The following is a 24548-nucleotide window of genomic DNA, read 5'->3' as shown; positions in this document are numbered from 1 at the left end:
GTATGTCTTGGCTGCAAATAGCTGTTATTGTTTAATTATAATAATTTATTACATTTATATGGTGCCTATAGCGAATCTGGGTAGATTGTTATTGCTATTGTTAACTGCCCAGAGTCACTTGTTTGAGATGGGCAGCCATATACATTGAAGAAATGAATAAAATAATAAATGGCTATCCATTCGAGATGTTCTTCCTTCTCAGAAACATTTGATCAACATGCTGAGTACAGAGGTTATCCAGTCACTTTTGGCCAGGAGAAGTCTTGCAACCCTCATTAGAATTTGTTGCAAAGTGTGGGCTATTCAGAATTCTTATAAATTAAATATTGGGATGGCTATTGACTTTGATTGCATGTTATGCTGTCTCCTGGTTCAGATGGCCAGTTTCTTACGCACCCCATTTCTCTGAGGGCGAAGCCTGTTTACCTTCTTCAAATGCTTATCTCATTTTGGTGATGAAAGAGAAAGACCAGTGAACCTGGGTTGTCCTAAAGAGTGGAATAAGACAACTGGGGTTGGAGAAGAATATAACCTTGGTTCCCTGTAACAGTTAGCTTTAAGCATGAATGCAAGGTAGAAACAAACCCCTGAGAACTCAGATAAGAGGTGTTTAAGCCTTTTTTCACTATCATTGATTTCAGCTGGGCAAAATGAACAGCAGACTTGACTCATCCATGGTTATGTCATTCAATTCCACTCAAGCTGGATCGTGGCCTTACTTTGCAACCGAACCGAACCACGTTTAAAACCGAATTGGCCGTATTTGCAGCGAGCTTTTCAAAGGCTGCTTTTGTCACTTGGAACAGCAACCGGTTCTGAAAGAGCTCTGATTTTTTTTAAAAAAGGCCGGACCATAATTGCACGCTCTCGATTTACTATTTAAGCCGATGAATAACAATGTGTTATTTTGCACAACGTAGTTACCTACATGGATCAGTGGCTGGAACTTGTTTCGCTCTATACGAATTGGATGATTTGTTGCCATGTTTTTGTTTGTTGGTTTGAGTAAGGAGCACGGCTTTTGTTTGTTGTGTGTGTGCGTTTCAACATGCAAACAGCAAAGGAGGTCTCGATTGCTAGGCGGGGGTGAGGGCAGCCCCGAACAGTGTCAGGTTTCCTGCACGGCGAATTAGAAAATAATCTAATCCCATCTTCTTGTGCAAACATTCAGTTTCCACCGGTGGATAACGAGGACAATAAGAAACGCGTCCCAACATTCCCGCAAGGACGGCGCCCGCTTTGATCTTGCGGCAGCGGACGGGGGCAGCTTCCTGCAAGCGGCCGGCATGTATTGGCTCCGGGATCAATGGCTGCATCTCCAGTCAGGTAAAGCAGCAGGCCGTGAAGTGCACGGCCATTATGAGAGTTAATTGTATTCTCCCTCGATCCCCTTCACGTACAGTTCCAGTGTGTACTGCATTATGCAAGTCAGCTGACCCGGCCAGGCAGCAGCCTGCGCGAAATACTTGGTTTGACATCTCCCTCCGGAGCGTTTCTCGTGAAGCGGAGCAAACCCGATTACGAAGCGTTGGGAGGCTAAGTAGGCTAAGCTGCAGCCTCGCAGGGGGAAGGTTTGGTCATATCTCTTGCCCCCCCCTCCCCCGCAAGGCTGCGGATACTTCGCTAAAAGGGGGAAAACGTGGAAAAGTTAAGGAAAGAGGGCGAGGGTTGAAGCGCAGTCTTTTTTGTTTGAAATGTAGAGTTTCTAAACGAACTCTCCCCCTGTATTAACTCACACGGCTCCCCATATGCGTAAGAATACACGTGTGTACATTCGTTTAAAAATGTTCTCCATCGCACTGTTTTTGAACCCGAGGGTGGTGCGCCTGGTGAGATTCGCTGCATTCAGGCTGCTGTTTCAACCGGGGGAAGCATTGCAGGAACCAAGCGGTGGTGAGGGGGGACAAGTGCCCTGTTTTTCAAGCTGGGCTTCTGGAAGGAAACTGGGTTATTTGCTTATTTGGTGGCGGCAACTCCCGCCGATCTGCTGGGCTGTTCTGCCCAGAAGCTGCTGCCTGCAAACGTCATGCGTGCAGAGGAATAATCTTTCAGAGCCTCACTCCCAGTAACAAGCTTTTGGCTCAAACAGCTCCTGTTGTGTAACTGGACCGTAGGCTGTTCTCTAATCGGCTAACCTTGCCGCCTCCTGATTAATTTCATTGCAAACTATCCAGGGGAGGAAGGGCTGAGCCTTCTTCAGAGCCTTCTGGGTTGCTGCATTACCATTTTCTTGGCATCCTTCCTCAACCTGATTTTTTTCCCCCCAGGAGGAGTAATCAATATGCTTTTCTAACTGGGGGTCCTCTATCAGTTATTTTTTTCCTTTCCATCTGTTAGAGACACCTAAAATCTATGAACTCAGCAAACTGATTTTTTAAAAAACAGTTCGACCAGGAAACTCCCACTTCTTAAACTTTTTCTGTTTTTAAGAAAAAAATTAAGTTCTCTTCAAAGTTGAGCTGGACTTCTAGTGATTTCACGGATGTAATTTTCACATGACAAATCTCACAGTTTTGGGAGGGGCGTCACCACTGAAGCCGCTGACCGTGGCCTCAAGCATTCCAAGATGCTTTTCAACTCCTCAGTCTGGCTGATCAGCTGGGAATTTGTGGTGGTCATTCATCCAAGTGCTCACTGGCCCAACACAGCTTAGCCGCCCAGCCCAGCCCAGCCCAGCCCAGCCCAGGCCAACCAGCCATGCCACCTGCTGATGGGAAGTATAAGAAGATAGTGCTGAATACCAAAACTATAAACGTAAGTAAATAACTTCAGCAGGAAAAGACACCTTCCCTCTAGACTGTGATATAATGATGGAGATTTTCCACAATTATACTCTGTCAGCTGTAGAGGTGAAGGGTGTTCATTGTACCCACGGTTGGTCTTTCACAAGAGGTAGCTCCTTCAGGCAAAAGAAACGGGAGCAGAGATCTGGCAAACAAGAACAATTCCTCCTAAGCTTTCCCAATTTATACAGATAGTGCTGAATCTCCAGGTAGTCCTTGGCTTAAGACCATTTGTTTGGGGACTGTTCAAAGTTACGATGGAGCTGAAAAAGTGACTTACAACTGGTCCTCACATTTATGACCACCACGGTATCCCTGCAATCATGTGATGAAAATTCAAGCGCTTGGCAACTGGCATGTGCTTACGATGGTTGCAACATCCCAGGGTCATGTGATTGCCATTTGCGACCTACCCAGCTGGCTTCCGACAAGCAAAGTCAATGGGGGAAGCCAGATTCACTTAACAACCATGTGATTCACTTAACGACTAAGGCAAAAGCCTGTAAAATTGGGCATGATTCACTTAATGACCGCCTTGCTTAGCAACAGATGTACCAGTCCCAATTGTCGTAAGTCGAGGACTACCTGTAACCTGTTCAAATATGTGGAAGGTGCAAGGTTAAAGTAAAATTCCACTGCTAGTGCAGTTGAAGTATGTGGAAACTCTGGATCTCCCCTTTGTCCTTCACACTGGAGGAGGGGAGGAAGAGGAAGAACAGCAACAAAACAACAACAAACTACTACTACTACTGATACTTTATTTGGTCAATGACCAGCTTCAGACCACAAATATTTCATGCTGCCCTGTCCCTTCACCCTCTCTCCAGTCATAAAAGATGAGTGATGATGTGAAAATACTGCTGTTCCAGTTCTTGCACTTGTTAATGAGAATGGACCATGACTCACAAAGTTGAAGAACTGAAGGTGCCACGTAGACCACTGCGCCTGAGCTCCTATATCTAATGTCTCCGCTGAGAAGGGCTGTCAATCCTCTGCAAGTTTTTTTTGGAAGAAGCCCCAGTGGCTGCAGGGGAACAGAGCTCTGAGTCAACAGGCCCAGGCTTGTCCCGGGCATCCTCCTGCTTCAGTCACGTCTGCAAGCCTGTTTCAAGGGTTTTTTGTTTCAATCGTAACTTCACTTCTTCCCACCCTTGCTCAGTGCTCAGTTTTTAAGTCTTCAAAAAGCTTTCCATGAAAATATTATATTGGGCAATAAATACAATTGCTAGTCAATTCTTGTGGGGGTCGTTTCCCTCCCCAGTTCCCCCCCCCCGCCCCCGCTACAGGCTGAGTGTGTTTTTCACTGCCTGAATGCTTCCTCTGCTTATTTGGAACAAGGCCTAAACCAAGGTCTGATGTGGAGTCCTTGGTGCTCTCTGAGCTTGGCTGTTTTCTTGCAGATGTTTCGTTACCCGACTAGGCAAGATCATCAGTGCTGAAGATCTTGCAGAAGTGTCTGCAAGAAAACAGCCAGGCTCAGAGAGCACCAAGGACTCCACAGTTCAGCCCTGAGCTGCAGACATTCTCTTCTAAAGGTCTGATGTTTCCAGAATCTTGTCCCTCTCTTGCAGTATCTGGGTTCCATTCCAAGGTGTCCAGGGTTATCTGAGTGGAAGTTCTCCGCAGCTACTCTTCATAAATTCAAGCCTCTTTTCATAAAACCCTTGAAACTAGCAACCATCACCACATCCTGTGACAAGCACACCCTCTGCAGAGATCATTAGGTGGGGGTGATCGAGCAATGCCTAAGGATCTCAAAGTGCGATCAACAGCAAAGCCTTCTGCCCTTTCTGGTTCTCCTTAAGATTGTGGCATGGCAAATAGGAAGCACTTCGGATGAATTAAAGCTTAAATGTGCCCACTTATTAATTTTAAGGGCATTTGGGGATAAATCATATGACAGTAGTGGTTGACCGAAGTTGATTGTTGCTGTGATCTCTGCCCGATTTCATGGCATGCTGGCAAAAAGGGGGGGGGGCGTTACTTGACCACATCTCATTTGTTGTTTTTACTGTAAACATGCTTCCTGCTTCTACAGTAATGAAAATACAAGGGTTCCTTCAGGCTCTGGGGAAGTCCATTCACCACTTTGGATGTGGCTTTGCCAAGGGTCCTACCTGAGATGCTGTGGTCAGATGGCAAGGCAAAATGATCTGTGCCATTGGACATGTCATCAGACCAGGGTTTCTCAACCAGGGTTCTGTGGCACCCTAGGGTTCTGCGAGAGGTCAGTAGGGGTTCCCCGGGAGATCACGATTTATTTAAGAAAATATTTCAAATTCAGGCAACTTCACATTGAAGAGGTAGGTTTCATTATTTTTAGTTGAAGAACACTGTTCATGCATATATACAGGCCTACCCATGAAATGAATATAATAATTTGGTGACTTCTGGCTTATATTTGAGCGTGAATGTGCAGGGATTCCCTGAGGACTGAAAAATATTTCAAGGGTTCCTCCAGGGTCAAAACGTTGAGAAAGGCTGCATTAACCTCTCTTGGTCACGGTGATCCGTAAGGAGGCTGGAAATGAGGGTAGCCAAACAGATTTGGAGCTCACCAGGCTGGAGGAAAGATTGGCTGAGATAATGGCAGGAGCAATGCTAGTGGGAACCAGAGGGGGAGACAACAAAGATGAAAAATCATCTGATAAAGTTGTTCCTTCTCTACCGCAGTCTGATTGAATTCAGATAAGGCAGAGATAAGATAGGCCAAGTCAGCCTTTCTGCCTTGGAACAATTTGATTTTTGGGAGATTTGGAGAACTTGAATCCCAAAGGTAGATTCTAAAGCCTGACTTAGTGTCTTAGGGAGTGTTTCTCAGTCTCAGCAACTTTGAGACCTCTGGACTTCAACTCCCAGAATTCCCCAGCCAGCAATGCTGGCCGGGGAATTCTGAGAGTTGAAGTCCACACAACTTAAAGTTGACGCCGTTGAGAAACGCTGGTCCGGGAAGTGATTCCTTTCTGAGATCAAGGCTGCAGTTTGAGACTTCTGAATGGGCAACTTCAGTGTGGAAAGCTGTTAACCGGCAATTTACACTTGTGTATTCATAATGCTTTCCCCCCCCCTTGGAAAAAGGGTCACGAACAGTTCTTTTAGGTAACGTTGCAGGAAGAGAGAGAAGCTCAAAGGGAGAGAAGATAAATGCTTCTGTGTTTTTATTTGAGTTTTTATCGTATATTTATTCTGTGTTGTAAACCGCCCAGAGTCCCTCCGGTCGGAGGAGATGGGCGGTGACAAATTTGAGAAATAAATAAATGCACCTACAGGCCTTTATGAATGATCCACTCTCCGTTACCTGAACGAATGTCGCCCCTTTATAATAAGGCTCCCTAACTTTGTTTTTCCTTGAACTTCCCAAACTTGTACAAAGCCGTGACGATGGCCTCAGTCTAACCTCAGTGTGGTCCTGACCCGTGTTTGCAGACCCCGCCGCCCCGCCGGCGACAGAGGAGCGGCCCGGATCGGCGAGGGACCCCAGCAAAAGCGGCCCCGGCCGCCCTGCCCGAGCGCCCCGCCTCGTCGGACCGGGCCCCGCGCGGCCGCCCAGCGGGTGGCGGAAGTGGCGCCCGAGCTGCAGCGCCGCGCTGGAGGAGCATCAGGCCGCGCTGGGCGGCTTCGCCAGGCTTGAGGGTCCCACGGGTAAGACTGCGGCTGCCCCCGCCCCGCCGCGCCCGCCCTCGCTGCCTCCCTGCTCGCCCGCCCGCCCGCCTTTCTCGGCCGCTGCCTGGCAGCAAACGGGAGATTGAGCTGGCAGGCTGGCGCCCCGCCTGCCGGCCCCTCCCGCCGTCCCGGGGCTGGGCGCCTCCCCCTCCTCCCCCTCCCCGGGCGAAGTGTCGGTGCGGCTGGAGGGGGGACCGACGGGCCGCCATATGCTTCGCCTCGCGCCCAGGACCCCGCCGGAGCTCTGCCCCTGACGCGCGTTTCAATGGGCAGCTCCCACTTGCTCAACAAGGCCTTGCCGCTGGGTAAGCATCGCGCCCGGCCCCGCTCGCCCGCCCGGCTTCCTGCGCGGGATACATTGTTGCCGCCGGCTGGGCGCCCTCGCGCAGTCCCGCCTGCCGCCGCCGCCGCCGCCGCCTTTGTGGTCCCTCGCCCCGCGCGCCGGCCGGGCGCCCTCTGCCCCGGGCGGGGCAGGGGCTGGTCGGGGGGCTCCGCGCGGCGGGCAGGCCGCCCGCCCGCCCAGCGCTCCGCCCGCGTTTTCTGCCCGGCTCCGGCAGCTGCAGGCTGGCTCCGGGGCGGGGAGCGCGCCGCGGCGGGCGGCGGGGCGAGAAGGAGGCCGCGGGCCTCTTTCCGGGGGCCGGGCCGGGCCTCCGCCTGGGGTCGCATCGCCGGCTGCGGCCGACGCTGAGCGGCGAGGGGGTGCGCTCCCCGCCGAGCTCGGGAGAAGCGGGCGAGGGGCGCCTGGGCTGGGAGCCGCCTTCCGCTGGGATCCCCCGATAGCGGAGGACACGGGGGGGCAGCCTGGCCCTTCTGGGGGAGGGGGCGCTGGAGGCCTCCCCTCCTCTCCCGGCCCTGGAATGGGGCGTGGAGGGGAAGAGCCTCAAATTGACTCCCCGACCAGCAAAGCCTCCGCCGCCCTTCCAAGATGGAGACCCCCCCCCCCGTCGGTCTTGGATTTCATCTGGCTCTGAAGCCCTAGGAAAGGCCGGGCTCCTTCCCTCCCCCGCCCCGCTGGCGGTGCCCGCTTTATGGGATCCTGGCTTGGCTCGGCTCTGCAGCCGGGTGGGTGAAGTTGGGCTCGAACCCTTCTTTCTTCCTTCCTTTCTTTCGTTCTTTCTGCCCTGTCGTGGTTTATGGGACTTGTAATCAGGAAGGCCCGTGTTTTGTTCTGGGATCGTAAAGTCAGCGAGCAGGAAAGAAAAGGTGCTAAGGCGTAATTGATGGGCATTTAGACGGCGGTGGGAATGCGCCAGACTTCAGGCGGTTTAGAGGAAGCCGCACCAGCTAAAGGGAATCTAATTCTGCTGGCAGTAGCTCGTCTGAACTGTCAGCTCCAGGCCAGTGTTAGCAAGGAAAGTTTCCTTAAAAAATACTGCACGGGTTTTGATCGCTGGCTCTGCAAAACAGAATTATGTCAAATATTTTCTGATGGATTAATTAATCTGAGACAGATGTGGCTGAGCTGTGAAAATCTTTGGAGCATTGTTAATCTGCTTGGTTTTTAGAACTGTACGAAATAGGCCTTAGGTGGTAGTGAACATTTGCACTTTATTTTAGTCATTTTACAGTGCTTTGCAAAATACAGACAATTTCTGTGGCTTTCTGGTATTTATTCATTGAAAAGCAGATTGCTTTAGTGATTTCCCAGCACAGATATTTTCTGCTTAGAGAGGATGATGTGGTTTCATTTTTAATAAGATTCAAGATGGTAATATTTGTGGCTAAATTGTATGACATCAGCGATAAATATCTAATGCAAAAAAAAAAAAATCCAGTTGTTACTACTTCATTCCTGGAAATTTTTCATATGATTTGTTTGGAAGATCTTCCTAACACATAACCTAATGTGCTACTTTTTACTTGCTAACCTTGGAGAGCTTTGCTTTGTTATTAAGTAGTGTTTCATGAATGTTTTTTACGTGTGATATGGTTTGTAGACCTAAAGTTATTCCTGTGTAGAGGCCATTAATACATTGCAAATGCTATTAAGGTTCAATTTTTAGCAAATACAGATTGGTAAATATGACACTGAAGTGCCTCAAGAATTCCTGAAATTATTAGCAAAGAATTCCATAGATATTCTTGCTTATTATAACAGGAATTTATTACCATTAAAAATCATACCGGTTGGGTATATTATTTAAAGTGGCACATCAATATAGTTTCAAATTATAGTTGTGGTTTGCTGGTATTTTAAACCCCACAAGTTCCCCCCCCAAAAGGATTATGTTTATTATAGATTAGTATGTTCAAGTACAAAATACACATCCCTTTCCATGCATGTCACTTGCACCTGTTAGCGGAGTGCTGGGTAAATCAGTTTAGAATGGTCAAGATATGAGAATAGGAGAATTTATATGGGGTAAAAATAAGTACTGTAGTAATAAAGTAAAAAAAGGTGGCAATAATAGAAAGATAGGTTAGATAGAACAAAGAACACAATGGTGAAATCATGTTTCATTTCCCCATCTTGTTTAATGAAACAAACAAGGTAGTTGTTCTATCAGTTCTTTCCATCTGCTGCAAACACCCTTGTGGTATAAGGGGTATGGAGATCTCCAGACTTGTGAGGTGATATTTTCAATTACAGTGAATTTCCCTGTAGCCAATTCCATGCATGATGTGTATCTTTCAGATCACAGGAAATACCCCCATGATGTGAATTAAGGGGGTGGAGAATATTGGAATAATTGTTCTAACCAAATAGTTCATGTCCAAAAGAGTCTCGTGCTGATTGAAAGAGATTTCTTAGTTGTTTGTTGAATTTAGCTGTGGTTGGATGAGTAAGAAAGATTCACAGCACCATCCTTTGCATCTCTATTTGGAAGGCAGTCCCATTAAGGCCAGTGGCTTCCTCCCAAGTAAGACAGAAAACATTGCAGTCTGAATGTAGCCCAGGGATGCTTTTCTTTGGGTATATAATTTCAGAGGCTGTGCTGGTATTTACAACTTTACGGCAAGAAAATCCAGGTAGAGTTTCTAAAGCAAATCGCAGGAAGAAATTGAGCAGTTCTTGGGACCAAATATTGTAAAGGTACATTTGGGAAGACCATGATGGTCACTTTAGTTTATCAGTATTTGTTTAGTTTGTCAGTGTTTATCAACATTATTTGACTGTTGATTAAGTAGGACAGTGGCTTTGAAACTCTTCAGAGGCTTCTCAAGAAAGGTTTCAGAGTTACAGGGGAGACCAGCTGTTTGACAGCTGACACACCTCCTATTTCCAGGATTCTTTGCCTTGTGCAGTCACAGGGGCTGTTAACATGAGGTTAGAGCACTTGCTCAGATATTATGGAGCTATGGCTAGGCCTGAAATGGCCACGAGAAAAGAGCCAGGAATTCTGGAGCTGATATTGAAAGAACTCGCATAGGACAAAGATGGATTGCCAACTTCTGTCCAACTATAATGGTTTGCTGCAAGTAGCCAACTATGGTCAATATATTAAGCAGAAGCACAACTCTTTTGACGGTTGTTCTCAGTGGATCGGGGCTGTGTTAAACAGCTAACAAAATGGGTCCACCAAATGTATATTCTGGGATTGTGTGGTTTCCTGAAGCAGTGAATTATTTTGGAACCTGGCAGGTCCCTTGGAGTTTCTGGAGAAATCTGGAATGGGAATAGTAACTCAAAAGTCCATGGAGCTGTTTGAGCATCTACAGTAAATATATATGCGCATTAAACCCTAGGCTTCTTAGATAATTGCGGTTGTGGGACAATATTTACAGCAGGTGCTGGATAACCTGAGATGGAGCTAACGTTATTTTATGACTGTTGCTTTACGGCTGGGAGTTCTGACAATTCTGAATTCCCTGGACTTGTGGCATTTTTGGACTGCAGAATCTTGCAGCAGTTGGCAGCGGAAAGAGCTCTGCGGTCAAAAATCTGAAGCCTCTTCAAGTTCTGCCAAGATTTATTTAATGGCAAAGTAGTAAGCGGTGCACACGGGCTGCAGTAGGGTTGAGAGGAGAGGAACAGCCTGAAATTCATACATGCAAAGTTGAGATTATTTAACCAGTTGATTTTTAGTAGGATATTCAGCTGGTGGTCTACTACAGAAAGACATTGTCCCAACAAAGAAACCCTTACAGGGTTGTCTTTTGTTGGTACCTGGTTTTCTTCTGGCTAAAACGGAAAGCTCTGTATTCAGATCCTGGGGCTATAGCATTAAGACAAAAAACAACATCCATTCTTTCCACCCGATTGACCCACGCTAGCAGAAGCAAAGATAGCCTGGGGCGGTAAGAGCTTGTATTATATATGCTGTGACTCATTTCTGTGGGTCCATATCCAATCTGCAGTTTCGCTAGAAACAACACAACAGGAAGTCATCTGTCGTTTATATTTATGGAGATTCAGGGTTGGACTGAAGCACATGAGCCTTGAAATAAACTTTTTCAAGAGCTTCAAAAGTTTCCTGCCTGTTTGCAGACTGTTTGCCAAGGTGGTGACCTGAATCCTAGAAGACAAGGTTTGGCACAGATGACAAGCCATCACCTAGTTATTCTGAGAATTGTTTTCTTTCTTAAAGTTTGATGTCTCAAGGGTTAATGCCTGGTTTATTTTCAAACCAGTAACCACATATAACAGATGAGTCATGCCAGCTTTCTTCATGTATTTCACCTTCTTGCAAGGCATTTTTCAGAGGTCTGTGTGGCATTATTCTTACTGAGGTCTTTTTCTGTGAATTGGCTGGTATTAATTTCAGGATAACTTCAATTTTTTAGGCCAGGGCCTGAGTGAGCAGGCTTTTCAGTGGCAGAAGAATGAACTGCCTCCTAAAGTGAATAGGAATTGGACCTACACTTGGTTTTATGCAGTAAATTAAGCTTTAATGCACTTTGTTTGGTTTCGTATATTAAGTGAACCTGGTCATTGTGATTTATAATCAGAGTTTATGGCTGTGTATGTTGAAGCTTGTCAACTTCTGTTTATTTAATCAGCCAGTTGAACAAGCCATAGGTCAGCACAGCGTGTGAACCCAATAGACATTGCTTTAGTTTCCAATAGTGCAATTATTTGGTAAGCCCAGCTGCTGCTTGGATAAAGGCAATCTTGATTAGGGCTATCATGTACAGGCTGTAAAAATCCAGAGCATCAAACTGAACAGCCAGCTGAAATAGATGACAGCAAAGAGCCAGAGTTTTCTAATGCTCATCTGGATTTTTCCGTCCCATATACAGTAGTCCTGATCCCGATGAGCAGACAGATGTTTTTGTACTTGCTTGACAGTATGGAACTGCCCTTGAACTCTCCGCTGGAATCTCAGAGCATTTCTGGCATGTGTTACATCACTTGAGCCACTTCTCACTGGACTTCTGAGCTTCTCATCCTTCTATACCTTCTCATCCAAGGTTATAGATTATAACCTTCAGAGTATACGGTGATAAGCACAACTTTCCCATCATGGTTTTCCATGACTCTGCATTATTTGGAGACCACTTCTATCCATATCAGCCACTGTACCACTGGATTTTTCAAATCAGATCATGCTCCATAACTTTTATCAGTATTACATTCTTGGCTGATGGGAGCAGGGCTGTGGAAGTGACAAACAGAGATGTGGCATTTCCTATCTTGACTGTTGTGAACGGTTGCAAGGTATTTGTCTGATTTAAGAACTGTTAGCTGAGCTGAACACATTGATTGCCGCTGATCCTTGTAGTTCTTCAGGTTTTTATTCAATGAATACAGTACTTTATCATAAACTGATTTGAACCTTGAAAATACAGACTATAAACGTTTCTCCAGAATGACCAGGAATCTTGATAACTGTCATGAGTAAGGATGGCGAGCAGGGGGCTCCCATCCAGACTGTTAAGCACATGCGTAGCACTGAGGAATTAGGTAGCCATTCAAAGAGACACAGATCGGGACCGCCTTAACCTTTGGGGTTTATATGGCTGGGTTTTTCCCACGCTTCTTCAGTTTGTTAGGATTCCTGTTATGTACAAGCAATAAAACATTAGAGACCAGTTCCTTGTCTCAGCGTGTTTCCTGGCAGTTAGGACAATAACCTCACTTAGGTTGGTCAACAGTTTATCTTTGCCACTCACAGAATTATTTGGAAAATTTACAAATAAGATCCAAAGTTTACATTGTGTGAAAAGGAGACTTGCAGTCACGGAAGGCAGAACTGTTGTAACTAGAGCAAAATTATGGGTCCCGTCATATATTTTTAGCAATCAGTTATATGCAGGTTGTTTTGGTCAAAGGGACAGTTTACACCTTAAAACTATATCTAGTGCTTTAGCTGCCTTGTCTTTTTGAGACCAAGGTCACCAGTGGCCTGGTACACCAAGTGTTTTGGAAGGTGGCGACTTACTAAACTTGAGCATTATCTCTGCTTGCTGCTGAATTTTGGTGTTTCAGGGATGCCTGGTCCAGGAGTCACAGCTGGCATTCTGTTGACAGCAACAATTCTTAATTCATTATGTGTGGCCATCAGTAGAGTTCTCATCCATGGACACTTCATTATCTGTTAGGCACATTGCCAAGCAGCCTGCTTAAGCCCTAAGAGAAAATTTGGTATAAGCAGCTATATAAGTGTAAGCATAAACATCCCCATCACTACTCATTACTGCTTTATAGCAGTGCTTCTTGACCGATTGGGCTTCAAAACCCACATTCCTCAGCTGGCATGAGCAAAAGTTATGATGCCTCGAGGCTGAAGTCCAGCACAACTTGAGGAGACCTGACTGGGATTGTTATACTCTGGGTGAGCATCTTCCTCCAATTTATTCCATGCTAGATCTGAAACCTTTGGTTTCCTTGAAGTGCCTGGTATGGTATGGTATGCTTAAGCCAAGGCAACGCAGATGAAGCACGGAGTGATTGAAGTGCTCCATCTGAAAATGAAGCCAAGCACTAGCTATAGCCAGGAGGAACATGACGGAATGAAGTAACTGCTCAGGACAAGCATCTTTACTAAGCTTATAACTTTGATGTTTGGCTGTAGTTTTGTTATCAGCACTCCCAAATTCCCCGGCCCAGGGATACACTGCCATTAGTAGTGGTGAAAACACTTTAAGAAGGTCCTGTCCATCATGAGGTCCTATCCCCAGTCATGGCTTCCCTGCTCTCCATGCCAGAGACCATAGATTCAGCTCTGCTTTCAGAGCTTCAGGAGAAATCTACAATGGTTAAGTTGTACTATCACCATAATGGCTTCCTACTTCTCTGGAGTGTCTTCTGTCTCTCTCAGAGGGTTCTCTGCTCCTAGGAGATTAAAGTAAATGTATTTTTAGAGTAAAAAAATCTTTTTTTCCTCAGCATTTCCTGAACCATTCTCTCCCTCTCTCTCTCCCTCTCTCTCTCCCTCTCTTTTTTTTAACAAAACCACTTCACTAAATTTAGACTGTTACCTCTAGGGCAGGACATATTGCAGTCTTTGTGCTTCCCTTTTCATGAGGCAGGCATACCACAGGATCGCATGGTAAGTCGGATTGCTTAGGGTCCCAGCATAAAGAATAGTAAAGGTTTCCCTTGGCGTAAAGTCCAGTCGTGTCCGACTCTAGGGGGCGGTGCTCATCTCCGTTTCTAAGCCTTAGAGCTGGTGTTTGTCCGTAGACACTTCCGGGTCATGTGGCCAGCATGACGACACGGAACGCCGTTACCTTCCCGCCGAAGCGGTACCTATTGATCTACTCACATTTGCATGTTTTCGAACTGCTAGGTGAGCAGGAGCTGGGACTAGCAACGGGAGCTCACCCTGCCGCGCGGTTTCAAACCGCCGACCTTCCGATCAGCAGCTCAGCGGTTTAACCCGCAGCGCCACCGCGTCCCTATGCATAAAGAATAGTCTTTTGCAAATTTATAACCCATCTGAACCCACCAGTCCATGGAGGCCCTGGATGAATTATGTAATCAATGTAGAGAGTCTTCTGGGGTGTAACTGGAGAATCACCATGGAAATAGCAAAAGCTGGGAGCCAACTGATTGCCAACATTCTCCTTCTTACGCTGTATCTGGTCATGAACCTTCCGCCTGGTTTTGGCTCGACCTCACATTCCCTAAAGAGAGCAAGGATATCCAGCTACCTCTTCCTCTGTCCATATTTTTTTTTTCATGTTGCCAGGAAAATGAGATTTCCCAGCAGGATAGGAACATCCCTGTTGTGATAATTGGTTGATGCCACAGTTATGAATATGGAAACAGAAGGCATGATGAAAACACTTAAGTCTGCCAAGTGAACTCCGGAAAATCTGAAAGCGAACTAAGGGTTGTCCCTGCTGGAACAACTTCTGAGGGCCCCTTCCTTGATCATCCTCACTTGGGGGTGCAGTTGAAGTCAGTGTCTATTCCATAACTCCAGACCTGTGCCCAGTAAACTAGCTTAGATAGTTTGTGCAGTAACTCTGCTTTCAGAATCTTCCATTAACTGAAGTTTGCCTGAGTGGTTTTTCATTTAATCTGTCTGTGAGCTGAGGATGCTCTGGTATATGAGCATCCTGCTCTGTTCTTGAAAGATGTGCCAGAAAATTTTCTCTGGTTATTAATTTAGTTTTACTTCAGACTAGTTTGGCAGTTTCAAAATTGTTTAATGTTTGCTTTTCAGGGGATTGTTCTAAAAAAAAGAAAAGAAGCTAAACATATATTACATATTTTTATTGCCTATTGCCCTTCATTGCTTTCAAACTTCCAATAAAAACCCTGGGGGTGGTTAGCACCCTAAAGATACTCCCTGGAAATTAAGAACTTTTTACCACCTCTTAGAACATATTATTTATTAAGAATATTGTTTTTATTGTATTCTTTTATTCTTTTATTGTATTTTAACTAATGTTTTATTCCTATTTTATGTAAACCAGTTTGGTCTAGTGGTTAAGGTGCTGGGCTAGAAACCAGGAGACTGTGACTGTGACATGAAAGCCAGCTGGGTGACCTTGGGTCAGTCCCTCTCTCTCAGCCCAACCCACCTCACAAGATTGTTGTTGTGGGGAAAATAGGAGGAGGAAGGAGTACTAGATATGTTTGTCACCTTGAGTTATTTATAAAAATAATAAAGGCGGGGTAAAAATTAAATAAATAAACCGCCCAGAGTTGCTCTCTGGGTGAGGCGTGCAGTGAATAAATTTGATAGATAGATAGATAAAATAGTTTTGTTCTCTGCATATCAGAGTGTTTAGTTTTAGTGTAGTCATCAAATCTCATAAAATAGACTAGTTTTTTCCTCTCACATCAAATAATGCAGTCCCAATGCTTGTGTAGTCTATGGCTCTTGGGATGAATGTGCTAATTTGAATTGTACTTCTGTAGGAAAATTTTCCAGCAAAATTCACCTCTTCTCTGTTCCTCTCTAGCTCGCTGTACCTAACCCTTCTCCAAAGACTATCTTGGCTAATAAATCTAGTAAGTATGGGATTTGCTAGGGTCATCAGAAGAAGGCACAGGTAGAGGACGCAGCTTGGAACAGCAAAGCCTTTATAGGGGAATAATGCTTGTTAGGCACCATAAATGCCTAAGTGATAATCCACAACTGGTGTAGAGAAAAGTTGCCGTTAACCATTCCACTGAATTCTGTCCTATAGTGCAAAATAGCTGCTGTGATTTCTCCACACTGGATTTAGCTCCCAAGAAGGAAGGAAAGGTGTTGAGAGCAGGTGGCCAACTTATATCCAGCTGAGCAGCAAGGCCTGGTGTCCACATTGTATGCAGTACTGGCATGCTTCTGTTTGCCCTGTATGTTAATGGGGGGTGAAGACAGTCAACCCTGACATTATGGCTTTACTTTCTTGCTCCAAATGCTGCTAAAGAAAGCAGGCCTACTTGGCACAGCGTGCTCAGCTTAGGAAGCCTCCGACCAACTGTGGGTGCCTTTTTCTCCCGGAGAGAAGGTAGAGAAATTCTACCAGCCCAACAGTTGAGGAGCAATCTTGGACAATAAAGGTTCGTATCTTGGCTGTTACATGATTTATGAGTAAGTGTTCATGATTGTGGATATTAAAGGGGCAGACTCATGCTAGTCTTTGGTGGCAAAAACCCAGGAGTCTGGTAGCACCTTTTCTGACTCACAGATTTTATTAAAAGGCACAAGCTTTCCTGATCTGATGCATAGATCTGATGCATATCTGAAGATGTGAGCTGCCTCTTTCTATGCCTTTTAATAAAACCCATTAATCAGAAAAGGTGCTACCAGACTTTTCTTGATTTTTTTTTGTTCATGATTCTGTGTCCCAAGTTGCTGATAACGTATTTTGGGAGTCACACCCAGTTGCATACATAAATCAGTTTTCCTAACTCTCCTTTGAGAACCAAATGGGTGGCACTTGTAACCCACAAGGACTTCCTGCTGATCTCCATCCCCTTGGGGCTTTTGTTCTTTGTTCAAAGCTGTTCAGTTGTGGGATTCACTGGGGGGCTAATCCTGCTGCTTCCTTAATTATCCATATAAATTTGCCTTCTGTTTTTGTCTGGCAAGATTTCTGTCAGTAGCTTTGCCATGGAATGCTTGTTTCTTCTTGTCCATACAATCTTTAAAGTTGATGCAGGTAGGCATCAGTTTCTATTATAAGCCTCAGCAATATCTAAGAAAATAACCTTTTGTCTGAGGAAGAATAGACTGTATTTTAAACTTAACTGTGCAGATAAAGAGACCATTGCATGCACAAATTCCAGAGGAAGAGCCATACAATGGCTCTTTTGTACTGCTTGTATAGGTAAAGGTAAAGGTTTCCCTCGACGTAAAGTCCAGTCGTGTCCGACTCTAGGGGGCGGTGCTCATCTCCGTTTCTAAGCCTTAGAGCCGGCGTTGTCATAGACACTTCCGGGTCATGTGGCCAGCATGACGACACGGAACGCCGTTACCTTCCCGCTGAAGCGGTACCTATTGATCTACTCACATTTGCATGTTTTCGAACTGCTAGGTGAGCAGGAGCTGGGACGAGCAACGGGAGCTCACCCCGCCGCGCGGTTTCGAACCGCCGACCTTCTGATCGGCAGCTCAGCGGTTTAACCCGCAGCGCCACCGCGTCCCTCTGCTTGTATAGGGAATCATTAATTAGGTATGAGGTAGGCTTGGAAGTGGACTTGCTAATTTTCTTGACTCACCTTTGTAAATAACATTCATAATGGGACAAAGTTCACCATAGCGCTTTATAAAGATCTCATGTTTTCTTTCCAGTTCCTTTTCCTTTCAATTCTGCTGTTTACCTGAGTTGACTAAGGTGAAGCAACTTAATCTTTCCATGAGCTCTTTAGGTCTTTGATCGCTCTGAGTCTGAGAGTGTAGCCACAGATGAGTATTCAAGTCTAGGGTGTCTTTATCTGCAAGGCCGCAACACTGAATAATACTTCCTTTGTTTAAACTTTTCCTTTGAAGCATGGTGCACTAGTTTTGCTGTCCACTTTAGTCAATTTCTCTCTTCCTTTATTTCACCTTTCAGAGGGAGGTCGCTGCAATTAAGAATTTGGATCAGAACTGACTCTTTCTTACTCATTTCTTCCATTAAGGCTGCTAGAACTATTGATCGAGCCTGGAACTATTACCAAGATATTCTAACTGACCTTTGGAAATTGTTTTCTCTACATCACCAACTCCACTTTTCTCTCTGCTGTGGGTGAGATAGCTGTTTCCTACCTTTTGCTGAGAGACCACGGCACCTATACAGAAACCAGAATGATTAGTTCATCTTAACCAGTGTGCTTCCTAGATTGCGTCCAGAGATGAAAGGATGCAACCTGGCATTTTCTGAATGTAGAGTATCCACTTGGTTAAAGATCTGTGACACGTGGTATTCTGCATAGTGAAATGGATACCTGCACAGATTGGTTATGTTGAGTTCTGTGCCTTTTCTCTTGAAAAGCCATGACTTCTGTTGGGTTGACACCTAAGTAAATAGGCATAGGATTGGGCTCCAGGGAGAGTTGGAAAAACCACATTTCACTAATCATACCTCATTCTAATTATTAGAAAAAGAGATTAATATGGGGATTTACCTGTTTTTACCCTTTTTACGTGTAGGTCCACTTGTCTGTTCTCAGATTCAAGTTTCAAAATGACAAGCTTTATCTTTATTTCTGAGTGGATGTTTATCTTTTAATGGGTTTGGGGCCTCTTGTGCTAAAGAAATGCTTATTCCCAGAGGAGTTTTCCGTGCATTGAAAAGATGCAATTATTATTTACTGTCCTCCAGTTCTACCCAGATTGTCCCCAGTGACCAGAGAGAGAGAGAGAGAGAGAGAGAGAGAGAGAGAGAGAGTTATCAAGCTAATTTTGTGGAAGTCCAAGATTTTTTTTTCTGTCCTAGCCTTTTAAATGGGTGCTTTCCCACAACTTCTAACCTATAGTTTTTTAAACCTGCTCACCTGGTATGCTGTAAAAACCTGCCCAATGTATTCTTACAGTACTGAGTGATATTCTATTTCATATTTTTTTTCTCCCTCCCTCCTTCCCACCCTCCCTCCTTCCCACCCACACATTTGGTTAGTTGTGTAAAGAACATAGAATACATTGCTGAAAGGAAATACAGGCATTTTATAAATAAGATAAGCACTATATTATTGTTTGCAATTTTGAATGCAGTATGATCCTACAGTATTGTTTCTGTAATTTGGAATATTAATTGCAGAAGGCCAAATTTTCTTCCATGCGTGAATAAAAAGGAAGGACCTGTCCAGATGTATATTTATTGCTTTTGCAACAGGAAATTCTCCATCCACAAAGAGGTACAGCCCATAGGAAAGCTGATTGACTCTTGTTGAAAGTAATAACAATCTGTCTAGTTATTTGTTGGACTTGAACTGTTTTGTCTGTTCTGAATGCACTTGATATGGTGGGATTAGAATAGATTAGTTTCAGTCACCGGCAGGGAGAAACTGTTTCTGTGATGCTGGTTAGCTGGTTGTGTGAATGTTAGGTTTGAGTGTTTTTTTTCCTACTCAAAGATGACATTCAGATGTAAAAGAACACTTTACAGATTCTTGTCAATGGTCCTTGTATGCTGGGCTTGTTTTTACATACTGCGGCATTTCTGTAAATGTAAGAAAGACGTTAAATTTTTCTGGGCTTGGATGTATTACTCATGAGTTAATCTAGTTAATTCAGAAACCTGATTAGGAATAAACTCTGGTTTGTAGATGATCAGAGCAAAACATCAGGACTTCAGAGAGGGTGTTTTGACCAGAGTCTGTATTGCACATAAGCCTAAATATAGCTTTTTATACCTGAACTGGAGAATTGAAGTTCTTTGCAAGATCGTATAATGTTCATGACTGATGATTACATAAGTGGAAGTAGTTTTATCTATCACTCAGCCCTGGATTTTGTTGGATGAGAGAAGATGGAAGTATCTTTAGAGCAAGTGCAAGAAAATTGGAGGTTTGTGAGTTTCATCAAGGGATCAGTTGTAAAGTAATAGCTCAGGGCAAATCGCTTGCTGACTGCATCTCATAAATACTGGGGTGGCTGACCATCATATGCAAATACCAATCTATATTTGAAGCACTGTGAATCAGCTTTTCTAGGAGCTTGCTTTAGAAGGGAGCAAGCCACTGCTGATTAAAAAAAAACACAAAAGGGAATCCTAGAGTTTTGCTAAACTACGTCATCCTATAATCTACTAGAAATTCCAGGTTTACCTTGTGTCTGTCTCTGCCGCAAAATATTTCATTGAGTAGTCTGTATTACTTGATCATTGGAGCTAGTGCAATACTATAACAGACCAAGCTGTATAAAATCCTGCAAGCCCACTCAATATGCACTTCACCCTAGATGCCACAGCCAGCTCCCAGATGAGTCCTAATTAGTCTATGTAAAAGAGCAATAAAGGAAGTGGAGCTGGGGAGGAGGAACCAGTGAAAGCCAAAATCCCAAAGACTGAAAATTCAATGGCCTATCTAGGGCACTTTATTCCAATGAAAGACTCATAAATTTCTCTTGCAAAACTTCTGTTCAGCCAAGTTGTTGATTGGTACATTGAGGACAGCAATTAATTTTGGGGGGGTTCAGAATTCTCCATTGGGTAATCCTCAAAGGCTGGCTTGGGTCTTAATGGGAAAGCTAGTCTGGTCTGCTGCCACAAGGCCTCAAGTAGATGGCTGGCTGTCTTTTTCTTGAAAATGCTACAACCTCTTTTGACTGTTGTATGAACATTTCTTTTAAGTTTCAGCTGTGTCCTATCAGTAGAATTGGGGAGAACGAGAAGTAGTCAAAAGCATTAACATTCTGCTGACAATTCAGTGGCAATGTCTGTTTCTTAGGCAATATGCTTTTTCACATCTCTATAAATAAATGATTTCTGATACTGTTCAGGATCAGTTTAACTTTTGACAACACTGCTCTTTTCAGACTGTGACAAGTTTGATTCTAGGTACCAAATTTTTGCCAATATCTGTGCCCTTTGATGATACTTTGCTAGATGGCCAAGGCCTTCACTTACTGGACTAGATCGTTAGGGTGCCACGGCTGGAGGAAAATGCATCTTTTTGAAAACCTTAGTAAATGAATATCTATCAGGGTTACTGCCGATGTAATGCTTATTCTACTGAACTGCTAGAAGAACAGCAACCTGTTTATCTGTGCTGTCTAAGGAAGGTCCTTTTACCACCGTTCCCAGCATGGAAATTTAGGATGCTAAATGCAGAGCCCAATTGCCAAGTAGCCACTGGAACTGGAGGATTTCAGGATGGTAACTGCACATTCTCATGAGCTAAGATTAAAAACAGCTGAACTTAAAATTCAAATGCAAGCAAAAGGTGCTGATTAGTATAAAAAAGAGTCCTTTAAAAATACAAGGAGATCTAACCCATGTTGTTGTTGTTAGTTGCCGTTGAGTTATGACTCACGGCGACCCTCCGTATAACAGAACGAAATGCTGTTTGGTCTTGCGCCATATGCCTGACTGTTGCAGTGTCTGCATCCATTGTTGCTGTAAGTGTATCAATTTGAAAATAAATGGCTGATCTGTTGATACCGAAGCTGTATTGCCTGATTTTCTGGACCGATGCTTGTGCAGTTCTCTTTCACTTCTATCTGATCTTGATTTGGAGATTCAAGATGCTTTATTGTTTACACACCAGAATCAATATTCCTAGAAGTGCAACTCCCATCAGCATTAAGTTTGTGGGAAGGGCAGTTTGGGCATGGTATTAAGAAAAGCATTCAAGAATTCAGCTATGAAATTAAGAAGCATAGTCTTCCATGTTTCCAGATAGACCATCTTCTGTGGTTTCCCTGAAAACATTCAATCAGGCACATACTTTGTCTAAAGAGAAATTCATTACATTTTTCTTCTTATTCCCTGCAATTTTTTGCTTTTCAATTTCTGGCCAGATGAAGTGATTTATAACACCAAAAGAAGCTCTGAAATTGCTTATTGTGCAATAAATGGTCCTCAACATTTTTTAAACATTTCTTTTGCATCTTCTTTTCCAGAGAAGTTTTCTTTCCCTGTTCCTATTCTCTGCAACCATGACACAATTTTCCTTCTTTTTCTGCCTAGTATCTCCCTCTAGTTTCTTTTTTGGGGCTGGTGGTGTTTGTCGTTCCTCTTTGCTAGCAACTGTGATGTAATTAAGTTGGAATGGTAAGGTATGCCTACTCTTGTTAAGCATAGAAATTTGTTTTAACATTCTACAAGGATAATGTTAATGTCATATTTTTACAGGAAGCTTATATTTTACATGATAAAATTCTTATTGGCTGGACAGGTTTATCATCTATCTGTGGTAATGGTACTAGGGCACCTGGAGTTATGCTTTTATTCAGTAAATCTATTAATATAGCTTCAGTTCAAGAGTATCTGGATTATGAAATATATTTTATTATTATTTGTTTGAAGATATTTTATTTTGATATTGGTATGGCCAATTTTTATGGCCTGAAAAGAAAAACTCCTGATGGATTTCATAGATGCTTTTCAAAAAGAGAATGTAATTGTTGAGAATGTAATTGTTTGAGAATGTAATTTGAGAATGCAATTGTTGCTGGAGAATTTAATATTCTTATGGATGTCCAATTGGATGGAAATATTTCTCCTAAAAATGTATTTATAACTAAAATTGGAAAGTGATGCAAGAATTAACTTGACAGAACTTTCATTTCATGAATTGAGAGTAGCTACATGTATTTGAGCCCTACTGAGATATATACTGGATTTTGATGCTGAATCTTAGGAATACAATTACTTGGTCATGGTTATTTTAAGAAATTTCAGTGATTTGAATTTTTTTTTTGTCTAATGCAAAAGTGGCAATATAATACAATTCAAGCATAATTTGGTAGCTCAATATGCACGATAGCTCGAAGTGCTCTGAGATACTCTTGTTTTTGATGGAGTCTACTTTTGAAATCAAATCAATTTATTATCAATATCCAAAGTTTTAAAGTTGAAATTTTCAACATTTATGATTTATGGAATAAAGAGTAATGGAACATCAATGAACACAAGTCTTAAATGTGTTAAGTTTGTTTATTTGGACTTGAGGTTGAAATTAATTCATCAAAATTTAATTCATCGAAATTTAATTCATCAAAATTTATCAAAACTTTTATTCCAAGTTATTGGAAGTCCTATGCATTGGGAAATAGAATGCATCAGATTGTAGATTGTTGACAATGTAAAAGATTTGAGGATATGTTAACTTATTACATATAAGTAGTGCCATAGGTAAATGTTTTCAAGTAAAGACGTGAATACTATCTTGAATTTATATCTGAAAATTGAGGAATTGATTGTTTTGGAGTGTGTGGGGAATACCTAAGGGAAGTATATTGAAAGACTTTGAACATCAAGCACTGGATCCAAGACTTGAGTAATTCACCAATTTTTGAAAAAGCAAATTTTTCTACCAATCAGAAAATGATATAGTATATTTGGCATAGATTTAATATTTTACAAGAATAAACAATTTTTTATGTGTACTTCACATGTTTTCATGTTATCTTGGAAGGTCTACAGTAAATAGGGTAACTTGTATTGATTTAAATCAAAATTATTTAATCACAATTAACTTACCATGAAAATTGAGATTAAGTCTCCTGTGTAACATAAAGTATGTCTTGAACTATTATGCATATGAATTGATTACTAGAGCACCGATCACATTATTTCCTTCCTGTCTGATATTACATTTTTCTAGCAATATTTATTGTTTGGGTATTGGCAATTGTCTTACAATAATTTTCTTGCATTTTAAATGTTACCTTGTTTTATTCTGCACAGTAGAAAGAATGTAAATTATAATTATAATATAATATATAACTATATAATTATATTTATGTACATTATAAACAATTAGGTATATATAGTATAATACTGTAAAATGCATTAAATAATGTCTAGAAACTGGTCAAGGAGCCCATACCGCTTTTGCGGTATAGGGCTATATCTGCTGTAAAGGTGAAGAAATTGTAACATTTGGGGGTTTCTGTTTGGCAGGGGTGCTAAGTTAAATCCCTAACTTGAAGGGTCACAGGTCAAGGGACTGTATACTGAGTATACAGAGATTCCCCCCCAATTTTTTTTTTACCTTGGTTTTCTCTTCCAGATTCTCTCTTTCTCACAAAATTGGACATCAGTTTATTAGGAATTCTGTTTGAAAGGTAAATAGATATCAGTAGACATTTTTATAGATCAGATTCAAGATAGCTCTTTTTGTTTAAAAGTCTCATCTAGCACTTAGTTCCTCCTTTGGCCAACCAGATGCCAGGGGGATGTGGGTAATAGCAATCTGAGCTGTATGCCCCACATTACTTTATATTGGCATACTGCCATCAATATTTGGACTGCTGCATATTTATCCAAAATGGTAACCATTGATGGCTTCTGAATTTGTGTAATCACCTTTTAATCTAATGTTGGCAACCAACATTATATAAAATATGGGGGAAAACCCATCTTTTGAACAGACTATGTGAAGAAGTACTTCCTTTTATCTATCATCAGGTTGCATTTTTATTATGAAGCATTTTTAGAGCCAGGAGTATCAGTGGGGATCTCTCTCTAATCCATGGATGTTCTTAGCAACAAGATGATTCTGGAGGCTGGTAGTTTGCTTTGCAGCATGCTAACCTCGCTTTTTGAATTGTGTTTAAAATAATATTGAAACAACTGAAAAGGAGTTGAATAGGAGGTTGGACACTCTCAATAGACATGTAGCTTAGA

General features: G+C 43.0%; 1 protein-coding gene across 1 annotated transcript in view; it reads left to right on the top strand.

Annotated features, from left to right (window-relative positions):
- Positions 1-6597: 6597 nt before the first annotated feature.
- The window catches only part of CTBP1 (C-terminal binding protein 1), a 58039-nt gene continuing 40088 nt past the window's right edge, over positions 6598-24548 (top strand). The window contains exon 1 of the mRNA XM_063304589.1: positions 6598-6751. Coding sequence (XP_063160659.1) covers positions 6712-6751 — 40 coding nt within the window. The 5' untranslated portion in view covers positions 6598-6711. The remainder of the gene's footprint in view (positions 6752-24548) is intronic.

The sequence above is a fragment of the Candoia aspera genome, chromosome 5 (assembly GCF_035149785.1).
Source record: "Candoia aspera isolate rCanAsp1 chromosome 5, rCanAsp1.hap2, whole genome shotgun sequence".
Taxonomy (NCBI): Eukaryota; Metazoa; Chordata; class Lepidosauria; order Squamata; family Boidae; genus Candoia; species Candoia aspera.
This window is presented reverse-complemented; position numbering and strand designations above follow the sequence as displayed.